The 27,092-nt window shown below is 37.6% G+C and overlaps 1 protein-coding gene across 1 annotated transcript in view; it reads left to right on the top strand.

The window, feature by feature from the left end:
• PRKAR2B (protein kinase, cAMP-dependent, regulatory, type II, beta) overlaps positions 1 to 18,353 on the top strand; it is a 111,265-nt gene extending 92,912 nt beyond the window's left edge. The window contains exons 6-11 of the mRNA XM_011948216.1: positions 4,760 to 4,913; positions 9,090 to 9,191; positions 11,309 to 11,383; positions 15,084 to 15,149; positions 15,286 to 15,424; positions 17,450 to 18,353. Of these exons, the coding sequence (XP_011803606.1) occupies positions 4,760 to 4,913; positions 9,090 to 9,191; positions 11,309 to 11,383; positions 15,084 to 15,149; positions 15,286 to 15,424; positions 17,450 to 17,583 (670 nt within the window). The 3' untranslated portion in view covers positions 17,584 to 18,353. The remainder of the gene's footprint in view (positions 1 to 4,759; positions 4,914 to 9,089; positions 9,192 to 11,308; positions 11,384 to 15,083; positions 15,150 to 15,285; positions 15,425 to 17,449) is intronic.
• Positions 18,354 to 27,092: the final 8,739 nt, after the last annotated feature.

Genomic DNA, 27,092 nt, shown 5'->3' with positions numbered 1-27,092 from the left:
GAAACCCCGTCTCTACTAAATACGAGAAAAATTAGCCCAGTATGGTGGTACACACCTGTAATCCCAGCTACTTGGGAGGCTGAGTGAGGCAGGAGAATTGCTTGAACCCGGGAGGTGGAGGTTGCAGTGAGCCGAGATTGCGCCATTTGCACTACAGTCTGGGCAACAAGAGTGAAACTCCGTCTCAAATAATAAATAAATAAATAAATAAATAAAATAGAAAATGCAAATATTTCACAGGGGCATAAGGTGAAAAGTAAGTCTTTCTTCTTACTGCTTCAACATCATCCAGTCTGTATAGTAAGTAGTTTGTGCCTCCTTCCAAGAATTGTGTATTATTTTATTTATCTTAAAAAACTATAATTATTTAAAGAGGTCTTACATTTATGTTGAAAATCTATTTTCAGGAAATTTAAGTTGTGCTTTACCTCATCATAGAACAATGTACCTTATACAATAGATGAATCCTAAAATCTAACAGCAGAGCAGCCTGAGCTGACTCCTTATTTCTTCACTTTTGTAAAACAATGATGAGTGTTCGCATCCCTGACCCCTCCCCTCTGTGTGGAACGCAGGTCCTCTCCCAGCCTGACTCATTGGATTATGTTTTCTCTCTGGGTCGAGTTGTGTTCACCTCAGAGGTCTTGGTGAAAATGACCTCTTTGGTCTCCTGAAGCCTCATTTCATTATTTTGGCTCTGTGGATGGTATCTTTCATGCATCAGTCGCTCATGCTCTTTAAATCAAGAGTTTTCACTGGTTCTCCCATTCTCTCATCCCTAATGCCTGGTGACCTATGACTGAAGCATTAGCCAAGATTTTAGAGTAGAATAAACCAGTTATCTATATGTGAATCAAAGTAATGATTTTTATATCACTAATAGCTTTCATTGGTGCAACACCTCAGAAATGCACCTAAGTGTGTTTAATTGTAGAGGTGTATGAGAAACCCTAACCCTCTACGATCTTAATCATTTAGCGGGGATTTTTGACTTTCAAAACTGCCTTACACTTGTATATAGTCTATTCCCTTTTCAGTTAGATCCTAGTCACCCATTTGATAGATGAAAACATGCAGGCACACAGAAGTGACAGCCCTTGGTTCAGATCACCCAAATGACTGGCGTAGAGCGAACTCCACAGCCAGGTCTCTTGCCCTGTTCATTCTCTTTCTGGGGCTCTGCCCTGCCTGAGATCTCACATTATCAGAGAAGAAATCTGTGTGAAAAAAACAGCCCAAGATTTTTTTTTTTCTTTTTTGCACAGGCTTGCTCTGTCGCCCAGGCTAGAGTGCAGTGGTGTGACCTCGGCCCACTGCAACCTCTGCTTCCCAGTTTCAAGCGATTCTCCTGCCTCAGCCTGCGGAGTAGCTGGGACTACAGGTGCCTGCCACCACACCCAACTAATTTTTGTATTTTCAGTAGAGACGAGGTATCACCGTGTTGGCCAGGCTGGTCTCGAACTCCTGACCTCAGGTGATCCACCTGCCTTGGCCTCCCAAAGTGGTGGGATTACAGGTGTAAGTCAGTGTGCCCGGTCTAGCCTGCGGTATTTTAACAGACTTTAGACTGATGTGATTTCAACTGTACTGGTAGCTCATTTTACTTCTCCTCAGCACATTTTGCTGTGTTTTAACCTATTCAAAGTAGTGAGTGTAGAGAACAGTTTCAGTGCAAAAGTGTAAATAGTTTAGTAAATTGAGGAGTTTAATCTATACAGCATTGCTAGTCTGAAAATCTGAAATGCTCCAAACTCCAAAGCATTTTGAGCGCCAACATGATGGCACAAGTGGAAATTCCACACCTGACCTCATGTGATGGTTTACAGTCAAAATGCAGGCACACAACAGCTTATTCAGCATCCCCGAAGGGGTTAGTGTATGACGTACAGTAACTTTAATCAGAACACAGCATTGTAGGTGGAGACTGCAGGCCTGCCATTGTTTGTGGTTGCTCTTGTTTGGCAGCCGGTGCAGGTATTCTGGGGATACTGCTGTGCTGCTTAGTTACCCCAAACACATTATTTTTTACTGTATTAATGGTATGTCATATTTTTTACTGTTAAGTACTTATGTGTGAATACAAGTAAAAAATGATGGCTTATCGATAGCATATAAATTCAGAGTCAGGAATGATGGTAATGCTGAACAACCACAGATTGTTCACATGGGTGGCTGCGATAATGACACCTTTGCTTTCTGATGGTTCAGTGTACACAAATTTGGTTTCATGCACAAAATTACTTAAAATAGTAAATAAAATTATCCTCAGACTATATGTATAAGGTATATATGAAACATAAATTAATTTTGTATTTAGACTTGGGTCTCATTCCCAAGATAACCTCATTCTGTATATGCAAATATTCTAAATTCTGAAAATGTCTAAAATCTATAACACTTCTGATTCCGAGAATTTTGGATGAGGGAAACTCAACCTGTACTTGAAAAATGATTATCCATGGGACAAATTCTAGTAGTTTCCCTTGAAACAGTCATTCTATCCATGAATTACATTGAAAACCAGTTCTTTTCCCTTTTTTTTGAAATGGAGTCTGCTTTGTTGCCCAGGCTGAAGTGCAGTGGCACGGTCTCGGCTCACTGCATCCTCCGCCCTCCTGGGTTCAAGCGATTCTCCTGCCTCAGCCTCCCAAGTAGCTGGGATTACAGGTGGCCGCCACCACGCCCGGCTAGTTTTTTTGTATTTTTAGTAGAGGTGGGGTTTTACCATGTTGGCCAGGCTGGTCTCAAACTCCAGACCTTGTGATCTGCCCACCTCAGCCTCCCAAAGTGCTGAGATTACAGGCGTGAGCCACTGTGGTCTGGCCGCGAAACCAATTATTTTCTTCCTTAGTAATAATATCTATTGTCTATCATGTTTCTGCTCTTATTGCTTCTTTATTATTAATAATCCTTTTCTTTCTTTTTTGGAGGGACAGGGAGAGTGTCTGACTTTCTTGCCTAGGCTGGAGTGTAGTGGTGCAGTCACAGCTCACTGCAGCCTTGAACTCCTGGGCCTAAGTAATCCTCTTGCCTCAGCCTTCCAAGTAGCTAGGAGTACAGGCATGTGCTACCATGCTTGACTAATTTTTCAGTTTTTTTGTAGAGACAGAGTCTTGCTATGTTGCCCAGGCTGGTCTTGAACTCCTGGCTTCAAATGATCCTCCCATCTTGGCCTCCCAAAGCATTGGAATTACAGGCATGAGGTACCAGGCCTGGGCATTATAATTTTCTAATGTTAAAAGCCACTTTTTTTTTTTTTTTTTTTGTAGTGCACAGCCCCACCCTTTGTCTTTGTTAGAGTTTAGTCAACAGAATATAAGCCAAAGAATTTTTTCTGTCTGCCCTCATAGGTGCAAGCCTTGAAAGCATGTTCTCTGATAAAATACAGTATGTGGAAAGTCAGTCATCCACACGAAGAATGCAGTTTACATGAATATAGGGTCTGGGTAATATGAAGTGCAGTGACATGCAAACTGAACCTTATTTGCCTAGAAAAAGAACCCCAGTTAAAAGATAAGCACCTGAAAACTGTAAAAAGACCAGAGTTAGATATCTAGTCTGAATTTCTACTTTTTAACTTTAGAATGGGGGTTGATCTAAAGTAAAGGGCCAGAGAGTAAATACTTTTGGCATTGCAGGCCGATATATTCTCTGTTGCAACAACTCAGCTCTGCAGTTGTAGCATAAAACCAGCCATAGATAACACATAAACAAACAAGAGTGTTGATAATTGCAGTGAAACTTTATTTACAAAAGCAGATAGCCAGTTTGTGGGCTATAGTTTGCCAACCTCTGCTATAGATTGTAAAGGACACTAGTAAGTTTTGTAGAGTAATGGCTAACCAAATTGCTATAGCTAGATTCTTCTTAAAAAGTTACTTTCTTCTGATCACAAAAGTAATAATATGTTCATGTTACAAACAGAAACTCTTAAATTAGATAGCCAATGTGCCTAGAATCCCTCACTATTCTTGTGCTCTTAGATAACTACAGTCAGTGGTTTGATAAATGTTTCTTCAGATGATTTTCTTTCTTTTTTTTAAGGCTTAATTTTTTTGTAGAGATCGAATCTTGCTATGTTGCCCAGGCTGGTCTTGAACTCCTGGGCTAAAGTGATCCTCTCTCCTTGGACTTCCAAATTGCTGGAATTACAGGTGTAAGTAAACCACCACATCCAGCCTCTTCAGATGATTTTTTTTTTTTTTTGAGATGGAGTTTCACTCTTGACGCCCAGGCTGGAGTGCAGTGGCACAATCTCGACTCACTGCAACCTCCGCCTCCCGGGTTCAAGCGATTCTCCTGCGTCAGCCTCCCAAGTAGCTGAGATTATGGGATCCCACCATCACACCTGGCTAATATTTTATATTTTCAGTAGAGACAGGGTTTCACCATGTTGGCCAGGCTGGTCTCAAACCCCTGACCTCAGGTGATCCGCCCGCCTCGGCCTCCCAAAGTGCTGTGATTATAGGCGTGAGACCTGGCCTTTCCAGGTGGTTTTTTATGCATATACTATTTGGTTATAGTCTTTAGTTATAGTTTTATCATTTGTTACTCCAAATTTTTATTGTTTAGTTCCATTTTTCCCAGCAGGCACATGGTCTGGAACAGATGGCACAGATATTCCCCTTTATTACTTGTCGTCAGAGGGGATAAACAGGCTGGAAATATGATTTTATTTCACAGGGCTCTTTTCTGAAATAATGTCTTATTTTAATGAGATTTTATTTGAATTAACCTCCAATCTACATATGTCCAACAGAGGCACATACGATATTTATGTGAAATGTGATGGTGTTGGAAGATGTGTGGGTAACTATGATAATCGTGGGAGTTTCGGCGAACTGGCCTTAATGTACAATACACCCAGAGCAGCTACAATCACTGCTACCTCTCCTGGTGCTCTGTGGGGTTTGGTGAGTAAAATATTTATTTGATCTGAATGTTATGATTTGTAGCAATTGCTATGACAGTGTTACACATTGCCACATGTAGTATTTTAATTTAAAGATCATCAGTCATCAGGTAATTTATTAAGCAGCCACTGAATGCTGAACTGTAGGGCACTAAGACTGCACTCAGATCCTCATGTCATTGCCCCCACTCCGCCAGTCCAGTCAGGAGCTTGGGACCTGGTGGCCCAGGAAAGACACTCAGATTCAGAATGCTTCTGTCTTACCCACTCTTAGAAAATAACCAGCCATACAAACACAATCTTCAGTACTTTTTCTCAGATAGCTTTCTGAAGTAAGTATTATAATCTGATAAATTGGTGGCTCCCAGAGTGTGGTCCCGTGAACACTGGCAGCTGTATCACTTGGGAACTTTTTAGAAATGCCCATTCTGGGGCCCTACCCACTGATTCTGACCTACTGCATCAGAAATTTGGAGTTTGAGAAACCAGTATAAAAGGATGCTCTTGGTGCTATAAATTGATTGGTAGCTGCTCTGCATTTAAAAGCAGATGTGTAGGGAAAAAATGCTTGGTGGCTGTGCTGATGTGCCCCACATCAGAATTACCTGGTATATTTTTAAAAAATCCTTTTACCTAGACCCCACCACAGGCAAATTTATCAGAATCTTCAGCACTGGGACCCGGGCATTAGTACTTTTAAATATATTTCTTAATGTGGTATTCCTGCAAGACTTAAAAGCTGGTTTAAAGATATATTCAGGCAGTATTTTCACATATGATAGGATGCAAATTATTAGGCACTGCTAAAGCTGCTTCTGGAAGATTGTATTTAAGGTAGTGATTCTCAAACTTTAATGTGCTTCCAAATCACCTAGGAATCCAGTTAAAATGTGGATTCTGATTCAGTGGTTCTGGGGTGAGGCCTGTGATTTTTGCATTTCTCATCAGCTCCCAGGAGGTGGCAGTACTGCCTGATGTCAGGCCAAACTTGAAACAGCATCGATTTAGGGAAATGTTTACAATATATGTATATTCTTTTAAGATTGTTGTAAATAGCTCACCCACTAGTTTTGACATGCATTTATTGGGTTATTTCTCTCAAATCCTTTTGTGGAAAGAGAATAGGTTGAAGTAAATGTGAAGTTTGTTAACAATCTCATTTCCAAGGATGACTGTATATAGCATTACAGAAGTCACACATTATTTAGTCACAGTTCAGCATTTGACTCTGAAGTCGATTCAGCTGATAAAAATATCTCTTGATCAAAGAGACAAGACATTTTGCATTTCTTTTAATTAGAACCAGTTATTATGTACTTATTTAAAAATGTGATGAGTCACTTTTTTAAGGTTTAGAAGAAAAGCTGAATTGTCTCAGGGAGAAGGAAACTCATCATCTGAAGTGTTTTAAGAACTGTCAGCGATTTGAATACCCAGAACCAGCAAAGAAAAAACTCCAAATCAGAACAGTTTTGTTTGCCTGTCATTAAAGTGGTGGGATAAATCTAGCATCTGCCATGACCTGTTTTATTGATGAAGGTTTACTTTTCAAACGTAGTCATTCCAGTGGGGTTGCCATTCAGATTCATATTGTCACACAGTGAGGAAATTGCCTCCTTGCACGTCTTCAGAATAAGATCAATGATTTTATAGGTTGGCCTCTTTGAATACTGATAGTTTTTAGCCCTTGTAGAAACCTTAATTGGGTATAAAAGACCCAGAATTTCCTACTCCACGTACTACTTAAGTTCCTAAGAAGGATTAAGCATTTTCAGAGATTTTTAGTTGTCTATACATGTTACTAAATTTTATAAAAGTGGGCAGTTTGTGATGATCATCTTGATGTATAATAGCTTTCTAAAAATGTTAGGATAATTAACATAATTACTTAGTATTTCAAGCCTGCTTTTTAAGGGCGACTTGACTGACTATAATAACTCCTTCTCAGGGAGAGTCGAGTAGAAAAGAAATTTTTCTTTTAAGGTCAACAGACTGGAGGTCTGCCTTATAAATATAAGTGTAAAGATAAGCAAAAAAAGCCCAAGAGAAAAGTCCATTGCAGTATAGCCTCACTCTGTAAATAATATTTGGTCACTGTTAGCCTTAGGGGTAACATGATCTATGTGACTGTACTGATGATTTGGAAAGGGGATTGTTGAAATGGCTTCAGGATGAAAGTATTTGAAATTCTGGACTTTATATGTCACACTGGGTGTAAAGAGATAGGTTACTAATGGTAAATTCTTTCTGAGAGATATAACTGATTATGATTAGTTTCTAAACCATTAAGCTATTTTGAGTCTTCTCTGTTTTGCAGTAAACTCTGTCCATAAAATGGTGTTATACCTGATTTCCAAACCTGATTATATATCAGAATCACTTTGGGAGCATTTATGAAATACAGATTATTGGGCCCTACATGCGGAGATCTTGAGACATTCAAGTCTGGTGTCTCAGAAATCTTTTTAAGTACTGTAGCTTATTCTGATGCAGAGCCAGGCTTGGAAATAATTTCAGTATTTGTGCTAATTACCGTAAAATTTTCTTTTAAAAAAAGTATTAGGAGTAAAACAAGTCCAAATTACAGCCAATACCAAATTGGGAAACAAGATGTTTAATTTACTAGTGTCCTAGTCCTTTTGGGCCGCTATGACAAACTGTTACAGAATGGGAGGCTTAAGCAACAGACATTTATTTCTCATGGTCTGGACACTGGGAAGTCCAAGATCAAGGCACCAGAAGACTCGGGTCTGGGGAGGGCTTGTTTTCCTGTTTAACAGACAACGTCTTCTACTTGTGTTCTCACGTGCTGGAAGGGGCAAGGGAGCTCATTAGAATCTGTTTTATAAGGACATTAATCCGATTCATGCTCATGACCTAACCATCTCCCAAAGACTCCACCACCTAATACTATCCTCGGTGATCAGGATTTCAACAGAGGGATTTTAGAGTGATAGAAACATTGAGTTGCAGCCCATCTCGCACCTAGAGACTTTCATCTATACTGGCCTTTTTCTCCATTGCACTAGTTCGTTTAAATTCAGCCTTACTATGGTGGCATAAGAAAGAATGAATAAGACCTAGTATTTGGTAGCACATAATAAAATTGTGTATTTTTAAAATAAGTGTAATTGGATTGTTTGTAACTCAAAGGATAAATGCTTGAAGGGGCGGATACCCCATTTTCTATGATGTGCATATTTCACGTTGCATGCCTGTATCAAAACATCTCATGTACCCCATAAATATACACCTACTATGTACCCACAAAAATTAAAAATAAAAGTAAAAAATATTAAATTGTTTGCATAGTAATTTATTAAATAATATATCCCAATTTTTACTTTATTAAAATGGTATAATTGTTTATTAATGAATGCCAAGCTAACATAATTATTGAGGCTTTTATTAAAGAATTAAAATATTTTATGAGAGATTGTTTAAAATAAAATTTTTAGGAAAATAATTTTTTGAGCTGTATCCTTAAAATTTTTACTAGTTCTTCAACCGAGTTCTGCATTTTTGAGGGCATGTAGTATAAACATAAACAGGAACATTTTAGACTGTGAACATGGTAAATACTGGAATTAGATCTTACTCAAAAACAAAGTTGTAATTTCTCTGTGCCTTCACATTAAAAAAATTTTTTTATGGGTACATAGTGTGTGTATATATGTACAGGGTACCTAAGCTATTTTGATAACAGCATACAATGCATAATGATGACATCAGGGTAAATGGAGTAGCCATCACTTTAAGCATTTATCATTTTTTTGGGCATACCTCTACATTTTTAAAAAGAAAATTTTGACATAATGTGGGTATGAAAAAGAACATAGACTACATAACAGACTGAAAGAACACAGTAGTAGTATACATTTTAAAAAATGCTGTGATAGCACCTCCTTGTGGGCAGAACCCAACATGTTGGTCAGATTTCTGTTATGTATGAAAGTAAACAGATGCTTCCTTTAAAAAAAAAATGAAAACAGTATTTTATGTGCTTGATGAAATAAAAATATGAAATGAGTTGCATTAAAAGTATAATGATATTAATCTTTTATTTCAGAATCTTCAATCATTGCTTCTTGTAGGGAATAAAATAAAACTATTTGTATAGCTTTTCCCCCATAAAATTTACCTTTTAACTGTCTTTTATTTGATATTCTGCCTGTAGGACAGGGTAACCTTCCGGAGAATAATTGTGAAAAACAATGCCAAAAAGAGGAAAATGTATGAAAGCTTTATTGAGTCACTGCCATTCCTTAAATCTTTGGAGGTAAGTGTATGTTTATGCTTTTATTTTATTTTGCTTTAAAAGTTTCTGTTTTGCTAGGAATATTTAGTTCTATAGAAAAATTTCCTTGAATAAAAAAAATCCATGTTTTTATTTGAAAAGATTAAGTGGTAGTGCTAGTTTTTATAACTCATCATTTCTTCTGCTATCTATAATTGCATTTGTTTTGGTATTTGAAAGTTTTGTATAATTGCATTCCTACCCCGCATCTATAGCACATGTATATGTGGTCTTTATCTAATAGCAGACGTCATACAATCACATAGATGTAGGCAAGAGTCACTAGTTGTAACTTTACAGGCAGGCGTTCTCTAGGTAGAAAATGTCCTCTCTGGCCTCTTCCTCTCAGTTGTCTTTGCTGTTTATTCCTCTTTTCTTCTCCTCTTAAAACTGGCATTCCAGGCCTCTGTCCTTGGCCTCTTCTCTTTTCAGGATACACTTATTCACTTGGTGAACATGTCAGATCCCATGGCCTTAAATACAGATGTCCCTTGACTTACGCTGGGGTTACCTTATGAATAAACCCATTGTGAGTTGAAAATATCATAAATAGAAAATGTATTTAATACACGTAAACTACAGAACATTCTAGCTCAGCCTAGCCTACCTGAAACATGCTTAGGACACTCACATCAGCCTATAGTTTGGAACAGTCACTTGGCAGCACAGTACACTGGAGAGCATGGGTTTATCTCATTGTGGTGAGGCTGGCTGGGTGTTATGGCTGTCTGCCTGGCATTGTACTGCATATCACTAGCCTGGGAGAAGATTGAAACTCAAAATTAGAAGTATAGTTTCTATCGCTTTCAAACAACTGTAAGGTTGAAAAATCATTAATTGAGCCTTTGTAAGTCAGGGACCATCTGTACTGTCCATATATTGATGCTTCTTAAAATTGGTGTCACTGGGCAAGGCCCCTCCCTTGAAGGTCAGACTTACTTATCCAACTGCAAATACAAGATCTCCTCTCAGATGTCTAATAGACATCTCAGACCTAGTATGTCCCAAATCTACTCCTTTTCTCTCTCCCCGCAGATGGTAACATATCCTTCCAGTGTCTCAGGCCAGAAACCTTCGAGTTAGCAATGACTCATCTGAACCACCATCACCTCTTGCCTAGTTAATTGCAGGATAATCTTTTAAAATCCCTGGTTGTGGCATTGCTCTGTTTAGGCTCCTCCTCACATGGCCTCTAAGGCTCTGCATAGTCTGTCCCATTCCCCTGCCCATTTTCCCCAACCTCATTTCCTACTGCTCCACACTCATCATCTCTCTGTAGACACATCAGCTTCTTGCCACTTCTCAAACACACCTGTCCCACACCCACTTCAGGGTCTTCATCCTTGCCGTCTGTCTGGAATGCCTTCCTACACGGCCGCAGGGCTCCTTCATTTCTTAGCCCAGATGTCGTCTCAATGAGACCAGCTCTTAGGTTTTTATCTTTGAAGGTAGAGACTTAACGAGAGAGAATAGGTTGTTGTTACCCTAAAAATTCAGCTTCATTTTCCATACTTCATCATTAAATTAAATGCTTCTCTATTTCACTGTCATATTTGAAATATTTTGAGAGTCATTAAAGACAGGCATATATATGTACCCACAACGTCTTATAAAATGGCAAACACAGCAGTGCTTCTCCTTTTGAATGTCTCTGTTGGATTATCAGCTTATGCGTGGTAGACAGCTGATCTTTTCCAGCAGCATATTTCTTTAAATAAAAGTAGGTCAGGGATTGGAAATCCAGTGCCTTCAAAGCTAGGCAGGTAACACAGAGAAGAAAACCAAGCCAGGAAGGGACTTTGGCAGACTGGAGAACATGTTATTTCATTAAAGAAACAGCTGCTATCCCACCATAGTGTTATTGTTGCTATGTGGAAATATGGGTTATGTGATGCTGATTTTTCAAGAGAAGCTGGAGATCCAATTTTTATGAAAAATTTATTTTAAAATGCTGACTGATAATTAATACAACAAACACATAACAACCTACACACTGCTCGATTTACTTGTCCTATAGGCTACCAGTTTTTTACTTCTTAAATAGATAAGCTTACCCAGTTAATTTGTTTCTATTTAATATTGTCTTTCTTTCTTTGTAGTTTTCTGAACGCCTGAAAGTAGTAGATGTGATAGGCACCAAAGTATACAACGATGGAGAACAAATCATTGCTCAGGTATGATATTTTGAAATGTAATTCAGTTTAGGGTTCTTTTCCAAAAGGTTTGTGTAGTTGTAGATCTTGATAAACTTTTCATGTTTCTAAAATTAGTATGCAGTGATGGGTTAAATAAATATTACTACCACCAAATGACCTGTTAAAAATGGTTTCATTTATAGTTATTACGCTATTGAATATTTTTATGTAATTAACTCTTAATGAATATGTATTAAACCATCAAATGAGTTTCTGCATCATTGTAGTCATTTATAAGAGGAAAAAACAGGTGAATATTCCATGACATTAATGAGGACCCAGAACGTACACTGGAAAATTCTATAGAGTTTTGCATGATCATTTCATGATGAAACTTCCTGAGGCTGCTCCTTGATAAAAGTCACCAAGAAGGGAACACACTGCAACATATACTGTTTTGGCTTCCAAGCACTACATGTGGGTCAACATGTTATTTAATCCCTAATACTTTTCTAGGATCCCAGCTGGAACCAATAATATTAGATACCTAGGTTGGAGTAGGGCTACTAAAAGTAGAATTTGTGAAGACTATTCACAGGTGAAGCATGCAGATGATAGTACCTTGTTTCCTAGTTATATTTTTGAAGCACTGAGCAAATGATTAAAATGGATTTTTAATAGATACTGTAATTTTTGTATCACAGCCTTATACTATTTTGTGCTCTTTATCTGAAATGCAGTCTCTTCCTTTATATGGGAAACAAGATTCAAGGTCTTTGAGATTGAGAAAAAGATAATTGTTTTAGAAGACAAATACATAAGTAAATCTTTCATTCAGCACGCCTCTCCCATTGCTGCGTGTGTGTGTGTGTTAGAGCAGTCAGCGATTGGGAAGAAATGGAGTCAAACAAGGTTAAAGTTCTACTATATAAATTGGTAAATAACAAAGCAAAGAGCATGTTTTAAATGATTTTTAAAGGTTTTTATTTTGAAATAATTATAGATTCACAGGAAGTCGCAAAAATAGTTTTGAGAGGTCCCGTGTACTCTTCACCCAGTTTCTCCTAATGCATCTTGCATCACTATTAATAACAGTATCAAAACTAGGAAAATGACATTGGCATAATTCACAGACCGTATTCAGTTTTCATCAGTTCTTAGGGCATGCTTTAAAAATAGTTAAAAAGTACTCAGCAGTTACTAGACTTATTATGATTCAGAACACTCTAAAACTTAATATGAAGCTTTTATGAAAACCTGATATAAAAATAAGGGAAAGGGCATATGCTATACTTAGGGTTTATTAAGGATATTTTTACATATTTGTTGTCTTTTAAGCATTTATAAATATACATATATATACACTATATTCTAAAAATCTAAATTCAACATTTATTTTTGTGATAGAATCAGATGCTAAACTTCTTGAATTTGTATTAAAGAGTTTTGAAATATTTTAAATTTTTCCAGAAGCTTTAAATTTTTCCAGAGGCTTAGAAAAGTGTCTGTATTATTATCTTCCATATTGTATTGTTTAATTCAGACTGCATCACTGGAGGTCAAGGCAGAGTTCATTAAGAAACAGAAACAAGAAAGAAGAGATATATGGGTAGAAATAGCAACACTTCTCTTTTAGAAGTCTTTCCAAAGCCTTGAAATGGAATGTCAGTAGGCTAGCATGTCAGAGTTTGGTCCTCAGTTGACTGTAGTGAAAATGTCAAGGCCCACATCTGTTGCTTCCGGCTCCATCTGGGTGCTTTCTGCTCTTTGCAAGTTGATGGGTTATCTTGGGTCACCATGCCAATGCTTGCAATGTTAGGATGACGGAGGGTGCACGTCTTGGCACTTCCTAAGGAGCTCAGGATCCGCAGATATGTTTCTGCCAACTAAGGGGATGCTGCTGGCATACACAGCAGTGTTGCCATTTCCAACTATGTATGCTGTTATCTAGGCTGAAATTTGGATGAAATTCTTACCCCAGTGTTATTTGTCACATTTTCTTGGTTTTTAGCAGAAATACGGCGGTAGAGAATATATTATTTGAGGGCCAAGCACAGTGGCTCACGCCTGTAATCCCGGCACTTTGGGAGGCTGAGGCAGGTGGATCACATCGAGGTCAGGAGTTCGAGACCAACCTGACCAACATGGTGAAACCCCATCTCTAATAAAAATACCAAAAAAAAATCAATAAATAAATACGGGTTCTAGATCCCTGAGGAATTGCCACACTGTCCTGCAAAATGGTTGAACCAATCTGCATTCCCACCAACAGTGCAAAAGCGTTCCTATTTCTTCACATCCTCACTAGCATCTATTGTTGATTGATTTTTTAATAATTGCCATTCTGACTGGTGTGAGATGGTATCTCATTATGGTTTTGATTTGCATTTCTTTAATGATCAGTGATGTTGAGCTTTTTTCATATGTTTTTTGGCCACATAAATGTCTTCTTTTGAGAAGTGTCTGTTCATATCCTTTGCCCACTTTTTGATGGCAGAAATACCATTTGACCCACAAATCCCATTACTGGGTATATACCCAAAGGAATATAAATCATTGTGCTATAAAGACACATGCACAGGTATGTTTATTGCAGCACTATTTACAATAGCAAAGATACGGAACCAACCCAAATGCCCATCAGTGATAGGCTGGATAAAGAAAATGTGGTACATATACACCATGGAATACTGTGCAGCCATAAAAAGGAATGTGATCATGTCCTTTGCAGGGACATGCATGAAAATGGAAGCCATCATTCTCAGCAAACTTAACACAGGAATAGAAAACCAAACACCGAATGTTCTCACTCATAGGTGGCAGCTGAACAATGAGAACACGTGGAAACAGGGAGGGGAACATCACACACTGTGGCCTGTCATGGGGTGGGGAGTGAAGGTAGGGAGAGTATTAGGACAGATACCTAATTCATGCGGGGCTGGCCTTAAAACCAAATGACAGGTTGATAGGTACAGCAAACCGCCACGGCACATTTATACCTGTGTAACAAACCTGCATGTTCTGCACATGTATCCCGGAATTTAAAGTAAAATTTTTAAAAAAGGAAAAAAAAATTAGCTGGGTGTGGTAGCACACGCTTGTCATCCCAGCTACTTGGGAGGGTGAGGCAGGAGAGTCACCCGAATCCAGGAGGTGGAGGCTGCAGTGAGCCGAGATTACACCACTGCACTCCAGCCTGAGTGACAGAGCAAGACTCCATCTCAGGGGGAAAAAAGTATTTCAAATAATTTTACAAATGAAATTATTACTACATAATTGTCCATCAAAACCTCTTGATTTAGGGCCGGGCACGGTGGCTCACGCCTGTAATCTCAGCACTTTGGGAGGCCGAGGCAGGCAGATCACGAGGTCAAGAGATTGAGACCATCCTGGCTAACATGGTGAAACCCCCCGTCTCTACTAAAAATACAAATAAAGTAGCCGAGTGTGGTGGCGGGTGCCTGTAGTCTCAGCTACTTGGGAGGCTGAGGCAGGAGAATGGTGTGAACCCGAGATGGAGCTTGCTTCAGCCTGGGTGACAGAGCGAGACTCTGTCTCCAAAAAAAAAAAAAAAAAACCTTGATTTAGAAGCCGAGATAGCCTGTTCCCATAGGATTTCACTTTTCAGGTCAATATCTGTACTTTGGGGTTGGATCAATTTTAGGGATATGAAAGGTAACAAGATTGTTGTCAGTTAATTTGCATTTTCACCGTCTATTTTTGTTATTTATTCTGATAGGGAGATTCGGCTGATTCTTTTTTCATTGTAGAATCTGGAGAAGTGAAAATTACTATGAAAAGAAAGGTAAGCATTGTAAGTCCTCAAAGCCCACATACTGTTAGCAAGGAACACAACAGATTTACTTTTTGATGTTTAGACTGAGGTTAATTTTATTTTTCATAAGCTGAGGAAAAGCTCATCTTTTTAATTGCCTTGTCAGGGTAAATCAGAAGTGGAAGAGAATGGTGCAGTAGAAATCGCTCGATGTTCGCGAGGACAGTACTTTGGAGAGCTTGCCCTGGTAACTAACAAACCTCGAGCAGCTTCTGCGCACGCCATCGGGACTGTCAAATGTTTAGGTAGGGATTGCAACAGTGGGCGTGCTTCTCCTGGTTGAACTTATGTCTGCATTTTATGTATTCATGTTGAATGAATCATTTCATTGGGTTCACAGGTTTTGTGGTCCCCACAAAAGGTAACAAGATTAGGACTCATTGCCTTATAAAATTAATTTGTGGAAGCCATTTTTTCTTTGAAATTTTTACATCCAGATACATTTTGCTCTTTTGTGTATGTATGAAATAACATCTCATATTTGTCATTAAAATAAGAATTCCAAGTACCACGTTTTATATGGAATCTCTCAAATAAGCAACATGTGCTATGTTCCTCAAAAGAGAAGGCTAAGGTACTATTTTTATAAAGTCCATTATTAAGATCTGCGGGGAATGCTGAGATGTTGGGAGAATCTTTACTCATTAGAGTACTGGTTCTATAAACAAAGGTTCACGTTTGTCAAAGCACAGTCAAATGTTCTTCGCTGTTCAGTCGTTATTACTATTTTACCAGAGTAGCTTGGCAGAAATGCCATCTTCAGGTGCAGACATCTGTATATATCTGAGACTGTATATCTGAGAAATCACTTTGATAAGAAAATATAGTTCAGGAGGTGGCAATATGGAGAATATTTTAAGAAAATTGATCCTACAGTAATTACCCTCTCTGTGCTTTTCATCCATAATTCAATAGAATAAACTTAGTTTTAATGTTTTCAAGACTTGCAAGGATCCTTAGAATTAACTTCTTAGAGAAGTCATTCTTTAAAAGGTTTTAAATAAGTATAATATTAATCAAGTGTTAAATTTGGACGGAAGAGAAGACAATTAGAAACTGACAGGTAATTTCCCTAAGTAGAGCTATTAGAAAGAGTAAAGGTGAGGTGAGTGAAATTCTGTTAATTTTTTTCAATAATAGATTATTATATTCACATCAAAGAAAACCTGAGATACAGAAAATGTAGGAAAAAACATACCACCGCCACTCAGTGATTTTTGCTATTATAATTTCTTCTTGTCCTTTTTATTTGTGTGGGCTTCCAGTTGTTAAACAGTTTTCCAAACAACTTTTAAAGTTCACTATGCTTAGGAATGTTCTTATTTTGTTACACCAAATTTTAAAATTCTTTTAGGTAAATATATACATGATAAATTAATCATTCCTCACTGGTAAATACTTTGAAGGTTTTGGCTCCAACGTTTTGGTGGGGAGCAATTTTTTTGTGCATAGAAGGCTTTTCTGTATTATAGGAGTTTTCCTTAGAAATGGTTTTCAGGAGTGGGCTTTTAAAAAATTAACTTCTGACACATATTTGCCAGATTACTTTTATTTGTACTAATTTACATGCTACTAGCAGTGCCATAATGCCCATTCACCCTATTCTTGTCAACATTGCCTTTTTTTATCTTTGCTAATTTAAAAGGCAAAGAAGATATATTTTAATTTGTACTTTTATATATAAAGTATGATCACATTTTCTATCTATATATTATAAATCCAGTTTTAAGATCCAGGAGACAGGCAAGCAAAGTGATTTCTAGCATGTACTTATAGAAGTAAACAAAAGCATTATGTCAGCTGCCATTTTTGGATTGCATAGACAATAGTATGGGGAGCAAAAATTACAAAAGTTAACACTTGGCCTTCACAACATGGCATTTTAAACCCTGAGAAGGGAACACAGGATAGAAAACACTCCTGTGCCACCTTTGAGGAGTACACATTGCTAAGGTGGAGACAGCACATTTATTTTTTAAAATTCTAAGGTCTTTCCATGATAGTCCCTCATTCTTTTCTCAGCTTGGACCAGGAACCTCCCACCAACTTAGCGTTGCTCATCATATTGCCAAGGGACTGCAGAGTGTGGCCCTGGCTGCTTCCTTTTTCAAGTGGAACATTTTTATCATTATGCTTTTTCTTGTATTTTACAGTATTTACCTAAAATATCATTGCATTATTGATATGTATGGAATGGATATTATAAATGACTTAGAAATTCTGCAGATTTGCAAAGAATGTTATTAAAAAAAAATCTTCTTTTTTCTTAGCAATGGATGTGCAAGCATTTGAAAGGCTTCTGGGACCTTGCATGGAAATTATGAAAAGGAACATCGCTACCTATGAAGAACAATTAGTTGCCCTGTTTGGAACAAACATGGATATTGTTGAACCCACTGCATGAAGCAAAAGTATGGAGCAAGACCTATAGTGACAAAATTACACAGTAGTGGTTAGTCCACTGAGAATGTGTTTGTGTAGATGCCAAGCATTTTCTGTGATTTCAGGTTTTTTCCTTTTTTTACATTTACAACGTATCAATAAACAGTAGTGATTTAATAGTCAATAGGGTTTAACATCACTTCCTAAAGAGTAGTTCAGAAAAAAATCAACATACTGATAAAATGACTTTGTACTCCACAAAATTATGACCGAAAGGTTTATTAAAATGATTGTAATATATAGAAAGTATCTGTGTTTAAGAAGATAATTCAAGGCTGTTATCATAGGCTATATGTGTTTTACTTATTCAGACTGAGATATTAGTGACTATCCCCATGTAAGAGGGCACTTGGCAATTAAACATGCTACACAGCATGGCATCACTTTTTTTTTTATAACTCGTTATACACAGTAAAATTTTAATCATTTTTGTTTTAAAGTTTTCTAGCTTGATAAGTTATGTGCTGGCCTTGGCCTATTGGTGAAATGGTATAAAATATCATATGCAATTTTGAAACTTTTTATATTTTTGCAATAAAGTACATTTTGACTTCGTTGGCATAATGTCAGTAACTACATATTCCAGTGGGTTTATGGACAGGCAGTTTAGTCATTATGATAATAAGGAAAAGAGTCTTTTAGATGAGAGATCATTACGCATTTTTCCCTTATCAAGCATATATCTGCTTCCTCTTTTTATTTTGCAATTCTCCATGTTCTATATCTTTAAAAATTTGGGCCGGGCGCAGTGGCTCACGCCTGTAATCCCAGCACTTTGGGAGGCCGAGGCGGGCGGATCACGAGGTCAGGAGATCGAGACCATCCTGGCTAACATGGTGAAACCCCGTCTCTACTAAAAAATACAAAAAACTAGCCGGGCGAGGTGGCGGGCGCCTGTAGTCCCAGCTACTCGGGAGGCTGAGGCAGGAGAATGGCGTGAACCCGGGAGGCGGAGCTTGCAGTGAGCTGAGGTCCGGCCACTGCACTCCAGCCTGGGCGACAGAGCGAGACTCCATCTCAAAAAAAAAAAAAAAAAATTTTATCTTGACATTTAATGTCACAAAGTTTTTTTAAAAAAAGTGGTTTAAACTTAAGATCCGACATGTTTTGTATGCTTTAAGATCTTACACCTAAAAAATCTCTCCTGTCCTAAAAATAATTTGGGATCCTTATCAGCATGCCCACAGTTTATTTCTTTGTTCTTCACTAGGCCTACACAATACAGTCCTTTGTAGACATCTGTTCCCTTGGGTTTCTGTTCTTCCTTAGGATGGTTGCCAGCCCACAGTCTCATTGATCAGCAGCCAATATGGTTTGTTTTTTGTTTTTAATTCTTAGAAACATCCTCTAGAGTAATAGAAACAAATTTTTATGAGCATAACCCTATATAAACACAAAATGAGTATTTGTCCTTACCATATATACCATTAGGCCTTGCCATTGCTTTAATGTACACTCATAGTTGAAATTAGTGCAGGATTAACTCAGATGTACTAGATTTTCATTGTTCACTGATATACTCAGTATGCTGCCAGATAAGATGAATTTAATTATATTCAACCAAAGCAATATACTCTTACATGATTTCTAGGCCCCATGACCCAGTATCTAGAGACATTAATTCTAACCAGTTGTTTGCTTTTAAATGAGCGATTTCATTTTGGGAAACAGGTTTCAAATGAATATATATACATGGGTAAAATTACTCTGTGCTAGTGTAGTCTTATTAGAGAATGTTTATGGTCCCACCTGTATATGAAAATGTGGTTAGAATGTTAATTGGATAATGTATATATAGGAAGTTAAAGTATGTAAAGTATAACTTCAGCCACATTTTTAGAACACTGTTTAACATTTTTGCAAAACCTTCTTGTAGGAAAAGAGAGCTCTCTACATGAAGATGACTTGTTTTATATTTCAGATTTTATTTTAAAAGCCGTGTCTGTTCAACGAGAAAAAACACAAAAGAACTCCAGATTCCTGGTTCATCATTCTGTATTCTTACTCACTTTTTCAAGTTATCTATTTTGTTGCATACACTAATTGTTAACTATTCATGGAACAGCAAATGCCTGTTTAATAAAGAACTTTGACCAAGGCTATAAATGCCACTTACATTATTTTAAGTATTGTTGGTTATATTTAAATTTTCCTTATAATAAAGCACACTTTTATAATAAAATACATGAATTATTGTTTTTCATACTTTTTTGCTTGTTTCTTTAAATTTTTCTGACTTGCATAATGCATAATTCATTGAAAAGCATGATAGAAATGTGGCATGTGGGAGCTAACCCCCAGGGCATAACATAGTAAGAAAGTATGGTTCTGTATGGCAATAGGTTTTTAAAATTATTAGCTATTCGTCATGTGTGGGAGAAATAATTGTGGTGTGTTGCAGATTTATTTGGCCATTTAGAATAACCAAATAAATCTGGCTAACTAGGAATTTGTGTAAAAGTATCTAATTAAAACAGCTCAAGTTTGACTTGTGGATGTCATTATTTAATTACTAATCAACGCTCCTTACTATGTGAGAATTCTCCGTTGACCATTCAAGGACAGAGCCTCCTGTGTATCATGTGGGGCTAAGGAAAGGGGTGAGGACTTTTTCCCCAAGAGTGACGGTGCTTTCCCTTGTTTTAAATAAAGATGTGTGTGTGTGTGTGTGTGTGTGTGTGTGTTTTCTGCATATCCATATGAACTAGGGATTAGTGCAGATATTTTAACATATACATTACCTGTGACACAACTTAGGTGAATGTATATGTGTTACCATTAGGATTAGTATTATAAACTCTGGCTAAATGCCATTTAAAATGCTTAAAAAGGCCGGGCACGGTAGGTAGCTCATGCCTGCAATCCCAGCACTTTGGGGAGGCTGAGGCGGGAGGATCATGAGGTCAAGAGATCGAGAGCATGCTGGCCAATATAGTGAAACCCCATCTCTACTAAAAATAGAAAAATTAGCTGGGCATGGTGGCATGTGCCTGTAGTCCCAGCTACTCAGGAGGCTGAGGCAGGAGAATCGCTTGAACCTGTGAGGCGGAAGTTGGAGTGAGCCGAGATTGTGCCGCTGCACTCCAGCCTGGCGACAGAGCGAGACTCCGTCTATAAAGCAAACAAACAAAAAAGCTTAAAAATTATTCAAGTGAAATGGCATGAAGCAAAGGACTTTGGATTTTATTGAAACACAAGATTTAAAAACATGCTGTGTTCTTTCCCTTTCCAAAGCACCTTTAAAGATATTGATAGAATTTTTCCTTTCTCAAAAAACATTGTAACAAGGATGAGATGACCTTTGGCATTCTCAAGGAAAATTAATACTGTGTAGGCCTAGAGAGGTGAGTCATACATCTGGATTAAGCCAGAGCTTTGTTAAATTGCTGAACAGGGGATTCTATTAAAAAAAAAAAATTACTACCTAAGAGAAACAGAGTTTTTAAGGAATGCTATCTTCTAAAATTTAGTGTTTGGTACAGCCTGATGCCAGGTATCAGAAAGAATTTTGACAAAAAGGAAAAACTGTAATGAGTTGAGACAATCTTACCTGTTCTAGAATACTTTTAAAGGCAGCAAAACTGGATAGACTGAATAGACCATAGAGTTGTTCAATGTGTATACCTAGGGACAATCAGTGACTTCACTAAAGTCATTTACTTTGTGAGTTGATGGCAGAACTCGTGGAAAATTGAGATGTATTGATTCCTCATCCAATTCATGGCCTCATATATTTTCCCAAATAATGTTAATGAGCCTGGCATATAAATTGGTATGTAGTTTCCAATGCAGAGAATAAGATTATTTTGAGAGGAAAACTTTTGATTTGACTGACAGATCTGGGTCTTTCTTTACCTTTTTATGCTCCAAATTTATAAATCTAAAATTGCCTAGAAAATCCTGAAGAAGTATGTATCACATATATAGGAAGATGTGGTGGTATCTGATAGGGAGGTAATGTCTACATCACAAAAATGAATGCTACCTACCAAAGAGGTGGTTTTCCCAGATTTTGATTTAACCATAGCCTGAGTCTCATCATTTTTCCAAATATAAAAAAATGCTAATACAAAATGTATATACATTAAATCATGTTTTGTCAGCACCAATTATAACTGATTCATTATAGCATATAAATCAATTTTTTACTGTCACTGGAAAACAGAAAATGACCTTTTTTTCAGGCACAAGGGAGAGTTTTCTGTGGCTCTTGACTGTAACAACCCAGACATGAAACCCTAAATATTTTCTATTTAACTTGGAAAAAAGGTTACAAAGTAGACCCTTGAATGAGTTTATGAACAGGAAATATGACCAGTTAAAATCTTAAGTTGCTATTGATGACTGGTTTCCATCTTGGTCCTAACTGGAAACCTTCCTAGATCTTGCTGAGGAACAAGAGAATAAACTCTGCATCCCTGAAACTTCATCACCTCTCTTAGGCCAAGGGCTGACATTTAATACAAGTGTACTTTCTTTACATAATGACTATATTCTTGAAGTATATACAAATGACATTTTTTAAAAGCCAAGTAATATTTTAAGAAAGGTGCACACTATAAAGACATCTTTGGCAAATCTATTTTCTCATGATTGCTCTTTAAAGCTGAACTTAAATATCCTCAACATTTTTGTGACTTATATACTGTATAACTTGAAGGAGTTGAAGTGTTAATTAGGTTGGTGCAAAAGTAATTGTGGTTTTTGCTTTTTTTAATGGTAAAAAATGGTAAACATCACTATTACTTTTGCACCAACCCAATACTTTGTTTGCCTTTCAGTGACTGACACTGTGAGGGAAACAAAAATGAGTAATAGTGCTTATCACATAAACATAGCTGGAAGATGAGACACATTCTCAAATAATAACAATGACTACATAGAGGAAGTGACAGTTAAAGTGCATGCAAGTTATTCAACAAAGTCGAATATTCAGACCAGCATCCTATATACAGTGCTACACTATGCTGTATATGAGAAAATTCATGCTGCTTGTCTCCCCTAACATTTCATTTGTTTCACAGGTATGTATTTTTTTGATTGCTTATTATGGACCAGACAAAAGCGCATGAGATGGTGACTGATAAGGAAGGAGAGAATGTAAATGTGGAGGGGGGACAAATGTAAGCAATAATATTCAGTTTAGCCCAGTGTGATAAAAGTGATGTGTGTATTATTCCTACAATTTTTTTTTTTTTGAGACGGAGTCTAGCTCTGTCAGCCAGGCTGGAGTGCAATGGTGCGATCTTGGTTCACTGAAATCTCCGCCTCCCGGGTTCAAGTGTTCTCCTGCCTCAGCCTCCCAAGTAGCTGGGACTACAGGCGTGTGCCACCACGCCCAGCTAATTTTTGTATTTTTAGTAGAGATGGGGTTTCACCATTTTGGCCAGGATGGTTTCGATCTCTTGACGTTGTGATCTGCCTGCCTCAGCCTTCCAAAGTGCTGGGATTACAGGCGTGAGCCACCGTGCCTGGCCCTATTCCTACAATTTTAGTTGGTCTTTATCCGACTTAATTGTACTTAAAATGAGGTACTTTTTGCTAGCAACTAAACATAGAGAGGGCCTAGGATACTAAACAGATAAGGAGTAGAAAATATTATGTGAGAATTTGTGTTAAATAGTTCAGATAACAGTAATGATCTCTAGAAAACTTGCAAGACATGAGAATAGTCATTTGAGCTTGATTTTATACATTGAGAGTGAGATGAAATAGAATTGTTGCCTTCTCTAAATACATTTTCATTTATACCAAATTAGACTTGATAAAAACTTTTTGAGAAAAATTGGGATAAAAAAATGAGTAGTCCTCTCTATGTCCTGAGGATACCCAGGTTTATTTCTCTAGACTTGGCCTTCCTAAATGCCAGACGAATATATTCAGCTGCCTAAGGACATCTAGACTCAGATTTCTTGCCTGCACAGATGCTCATCACCTGAGGCTGAACCTATCCTTTTCCTTCCGCCCAGTCCCCAAATCTGCTATTCTCTCCAGCGTTCCCGTAGTCAATAACATCAGCATAACCACCCTTCCCCAACATACTGCAATTACCTAAGCCAGAGACAGAATCATTTTGATTCTTCCATCTTAACGTTGATTTTTCTTCCTAATGTGGTTATAGTGTTAAGACAGTTAGCTTATCAGCCCCTGAAGAAAGGTCTTGCTTTCTGGTCATCGGAGCAAAATCTAAACTTGAGTTGGATCAAGAACTACAGGAACAGGAGACGACTCAGTTCTAAAATGGCCATCATCAGCTCCCATGGATTTCATTATAACTTGCCTGAATTACCTGAGTACTTTGAACTAATTAGAAAATTAACTCATTTTAAAGCATAGTAAGGTATATGGAAGGATATTTGTTAGAGTTTAAATTTGCAAGATGCTATCTGAAAACTTTGAGAAGTACTTAGACCATGCATGTGTTTAATTTCTCTGTTTAGTACTTGTTCATGTGATTTCATTTGTTTACCTTTTGACAATTCAAAGTGATTATTTTCAATATCAAGCAATGCATGTACTTGAACTTCTCTTTAGTTCAACAAAGCAGTCATTGGTGTGTCAAATATGGTGGAATCAGGGAAATACATTATTTCACTCCTAAATAGGATTTATCGGTTTTTTTTCTTCTGTTTGTTTTTTACTATCTCTAACAAATTAGAACTTGATATTTAAGATAACAGAAGTAACTTCACAAACTGCTGGAAAGACATTTTGATTTGACAGTTTCTTGACATATTTTTGCATACATTTTATGTGTATACATGTGTGTATAGATATTGTGACTGTACCAATCAAGAAGAGGTGTTATTTAAAGAAACTGATTTTTTAATGTCAATTTTATCATGGAAATATCTTAAGGATAGTTAAAAACTGTGATTATATCTGTTTTAGTCTGAGAGTATAATTTGAACATGTAAAAATTTCCAAGGAGATCTTACTAGTTTTGTACTTTGATCTTTGTTCTGGCTTATAAGTTGGCTAGTTTTATTGGTCAATTAATGATGAGGTCCTGTCAAATACACATAAGGTACTAATGTGGTCATTTAGCCCCCCAGGGAAGTCAGAAGATTGGACTCATTGTCCACTTAAAGGTGTAGCAAATTCTAATACTAGTATTTAATCAGTTGTGACTAAACTATCTAAATTTAACTCATATTAAAGACTTGGACAAAAATGAGAAAAAGTATGCAAAAAATGTTTTCTGTCTTTTTATTCTCAATAACTGGCACCATGGTAAAAAAATGGAACTAAATGTTTCTGAATGAATGGAAAAGGCTTTACAGAGCTATTAAAGGATAAATTATTATTTGTAATATATTGTACAATATCTGGATCTAAAGTTGAATTTTTTTTCCCATTTCCAGTGTTCCCCAATAAAAGAATATTACCACTAAGGCTTTTCGTAAAAACTTTAAAATAGTTTAACTTTTAAAAATAAGGTTTAGCTGAAAGCAGATCTCATAGTCTGTGTACTGGAGGGGGTAAAGCAGTATCTCAATCTCTTGCCAGCTTTTTTTTTTAAAGAGAAAAGCTTTTTAGTTTCCTAGAAGGAGTTAGACATAAATATCTCAAAACAATTTTAAATAATTAGGTGAACTTCACAGATTTTTCTTTTTTGTCAATTGTAGTACACGATGACCCTCCATTGTTTTTTAGAAAAAAAAAAAAAGGAAGAAAACCATAAAAAGTAGCTGAGACATTCATTTCTTTGAGTCACTAATAATTTCTGAAAGATGGTAAATTCAAATCCTATCCTTTTTCCTCAGGGAAAGAATTAAGCATTCTGTTGGCTCTCCTCTGAATTATTTTAATAAAAATAGAATGTTTTATTACTATTTGTGAACATAGAAAGTAAATATTTGATCACATGGGAGGACTACTTTATCCATAATTTCACTTCAGGGATTCAAATGGGGAATCCTCAAGAATTTTAAACTCGATTTCAACATATGCGGGGTTATTTTGGATTTCTTGATTTGTTATGCGGCTTTCAGGTATATTTAAAAATCCAAGAAATGCAGGAGGTTTTAAAGAAATAACTAGCTGTGATTTCTGGCTCTGTCCAAAAGTTTGCTTTTACAGATTTCTTACTAATGTAGGTTTTCCTCATCTTACTAAGCATATATGTGATCTAAAGTTATAAAATCTAAAGCACAATTTAAATGATTAAACGCTAAAGGTTCAAAGAGGGGAAAAGCTTAATCATGCCTTTGTAATGTGAATGGTAAAGACACCAATTATTGACTAGATGCAGCCGACTGAATGCACAGCCATGTTTAAAGTGAAGGTAACTATAGAGCCGGGAAGCGTCTCTGGTAAGTCAGAGAATTCGTAACTTGAGGAACTCCTAGTGGAAATGAAGTGGAAAAACAGTTTCTTTCATCAATGGGAAAACGTCTAGGAGAAGAGGTTTAACAAAACTCACCAGAGAAACTTACCGATAATGATTCACAAATTAAATCCAGTTTACGTCATACATTATGCCCCTCTGTATTACGTTAACCAACAAGCATACTAATCAATATGGAAAATACAGCTTTAACTTGCCTCAATTTCGTAAACGCCCGCCCCCGCCCCACCCCCGCTTTGTAAATTCTCTAGACCCCGAGCTTCTCGCTTGCTCACAGTCCACTCCCCAGCCTCACTATTCCTGGCACTTAGCTGGCGCTCAACAAATCTTAGGTGAAATGAACAGAGATGACAAGGCAATCTCAAGTTGCTGTCCTGGGAGTGGTGAGGCAAGGCACAGGAGAAAGGACTTTTAGTTCTTTCCACTGCCAGTGGAGCCCCCAGCATCACTTTCGGCCCCTTCGTGCCTGGGACCGTGATTTGTTGGTGACCAAGTCCCTCGCAAGCCTGCAGTATTTCCGCTGGTGCAGTCATCTCCTTCCCCTCGCACTGAAACAATACCCTGGCCTCCTGCCAAACTCGTGAGCAGCGAGCAACTCGGGCTGTTTATGGCCCGGATTGGGTACTGCAAGAGGTTTGGGCCGCTCTAAGTGCTAGCAGAGGCCCGGAGGAAGAGAAGAGGCCCAAGCTTTAAAACACTCCCTTCCTCCGCCCCCTCCCTTTTGTCCCAGACACCAAAACAAACGAGCTGATACACGTGTCCCTATGACTCTTGTTTACTATCAAGACTGCGCTGTGCGAGCGCCTCTGGGATATGTAGTCCAGCTCTTCCCCGGCCAGCGGCCTCCCATAGCCAAGGACCAAGGCTTGAGACTACGAACCCACAATCCATTTCGGGGACAAAGTTTGGCTCAGGTCCCCGGACTCTCGGCAGTAGTCCAATCCAAAGCACTTACTCTTGTGATTGACACGCCATTTTCTCCAGTAAACACAACACAAAAGTCAATACATGCCCGCCCCCCGAGACGGACCACGGTACCACCCAATGGGAAAGGGGAACAACCGAATGGCAGTTCTGCAGTCCAATAAGAGGGCGAAAGAGCTGGGCGGGGGCTCAACCCC

This window comes from Colobus angolensis, unplaced genomic scaffold (genome assembly GCF_000951035.1).
Source record: "Colobus angolensis palliatus isolate OR3802 unplaced genomic scaffold, Cang.pa_1.0 Scaffold275, whole genome shotgun sequence".
NCBI classification, from domain to species: domain Eukaryota; kingdom Metazoa; phylum Chordata; class Mammalia; order Primates; family Cercopithecidae; genus Colobus; species Colobus angolensis.
This window is presented reverse-complemented; position numbering and strand designations above follow the sequence as displayed.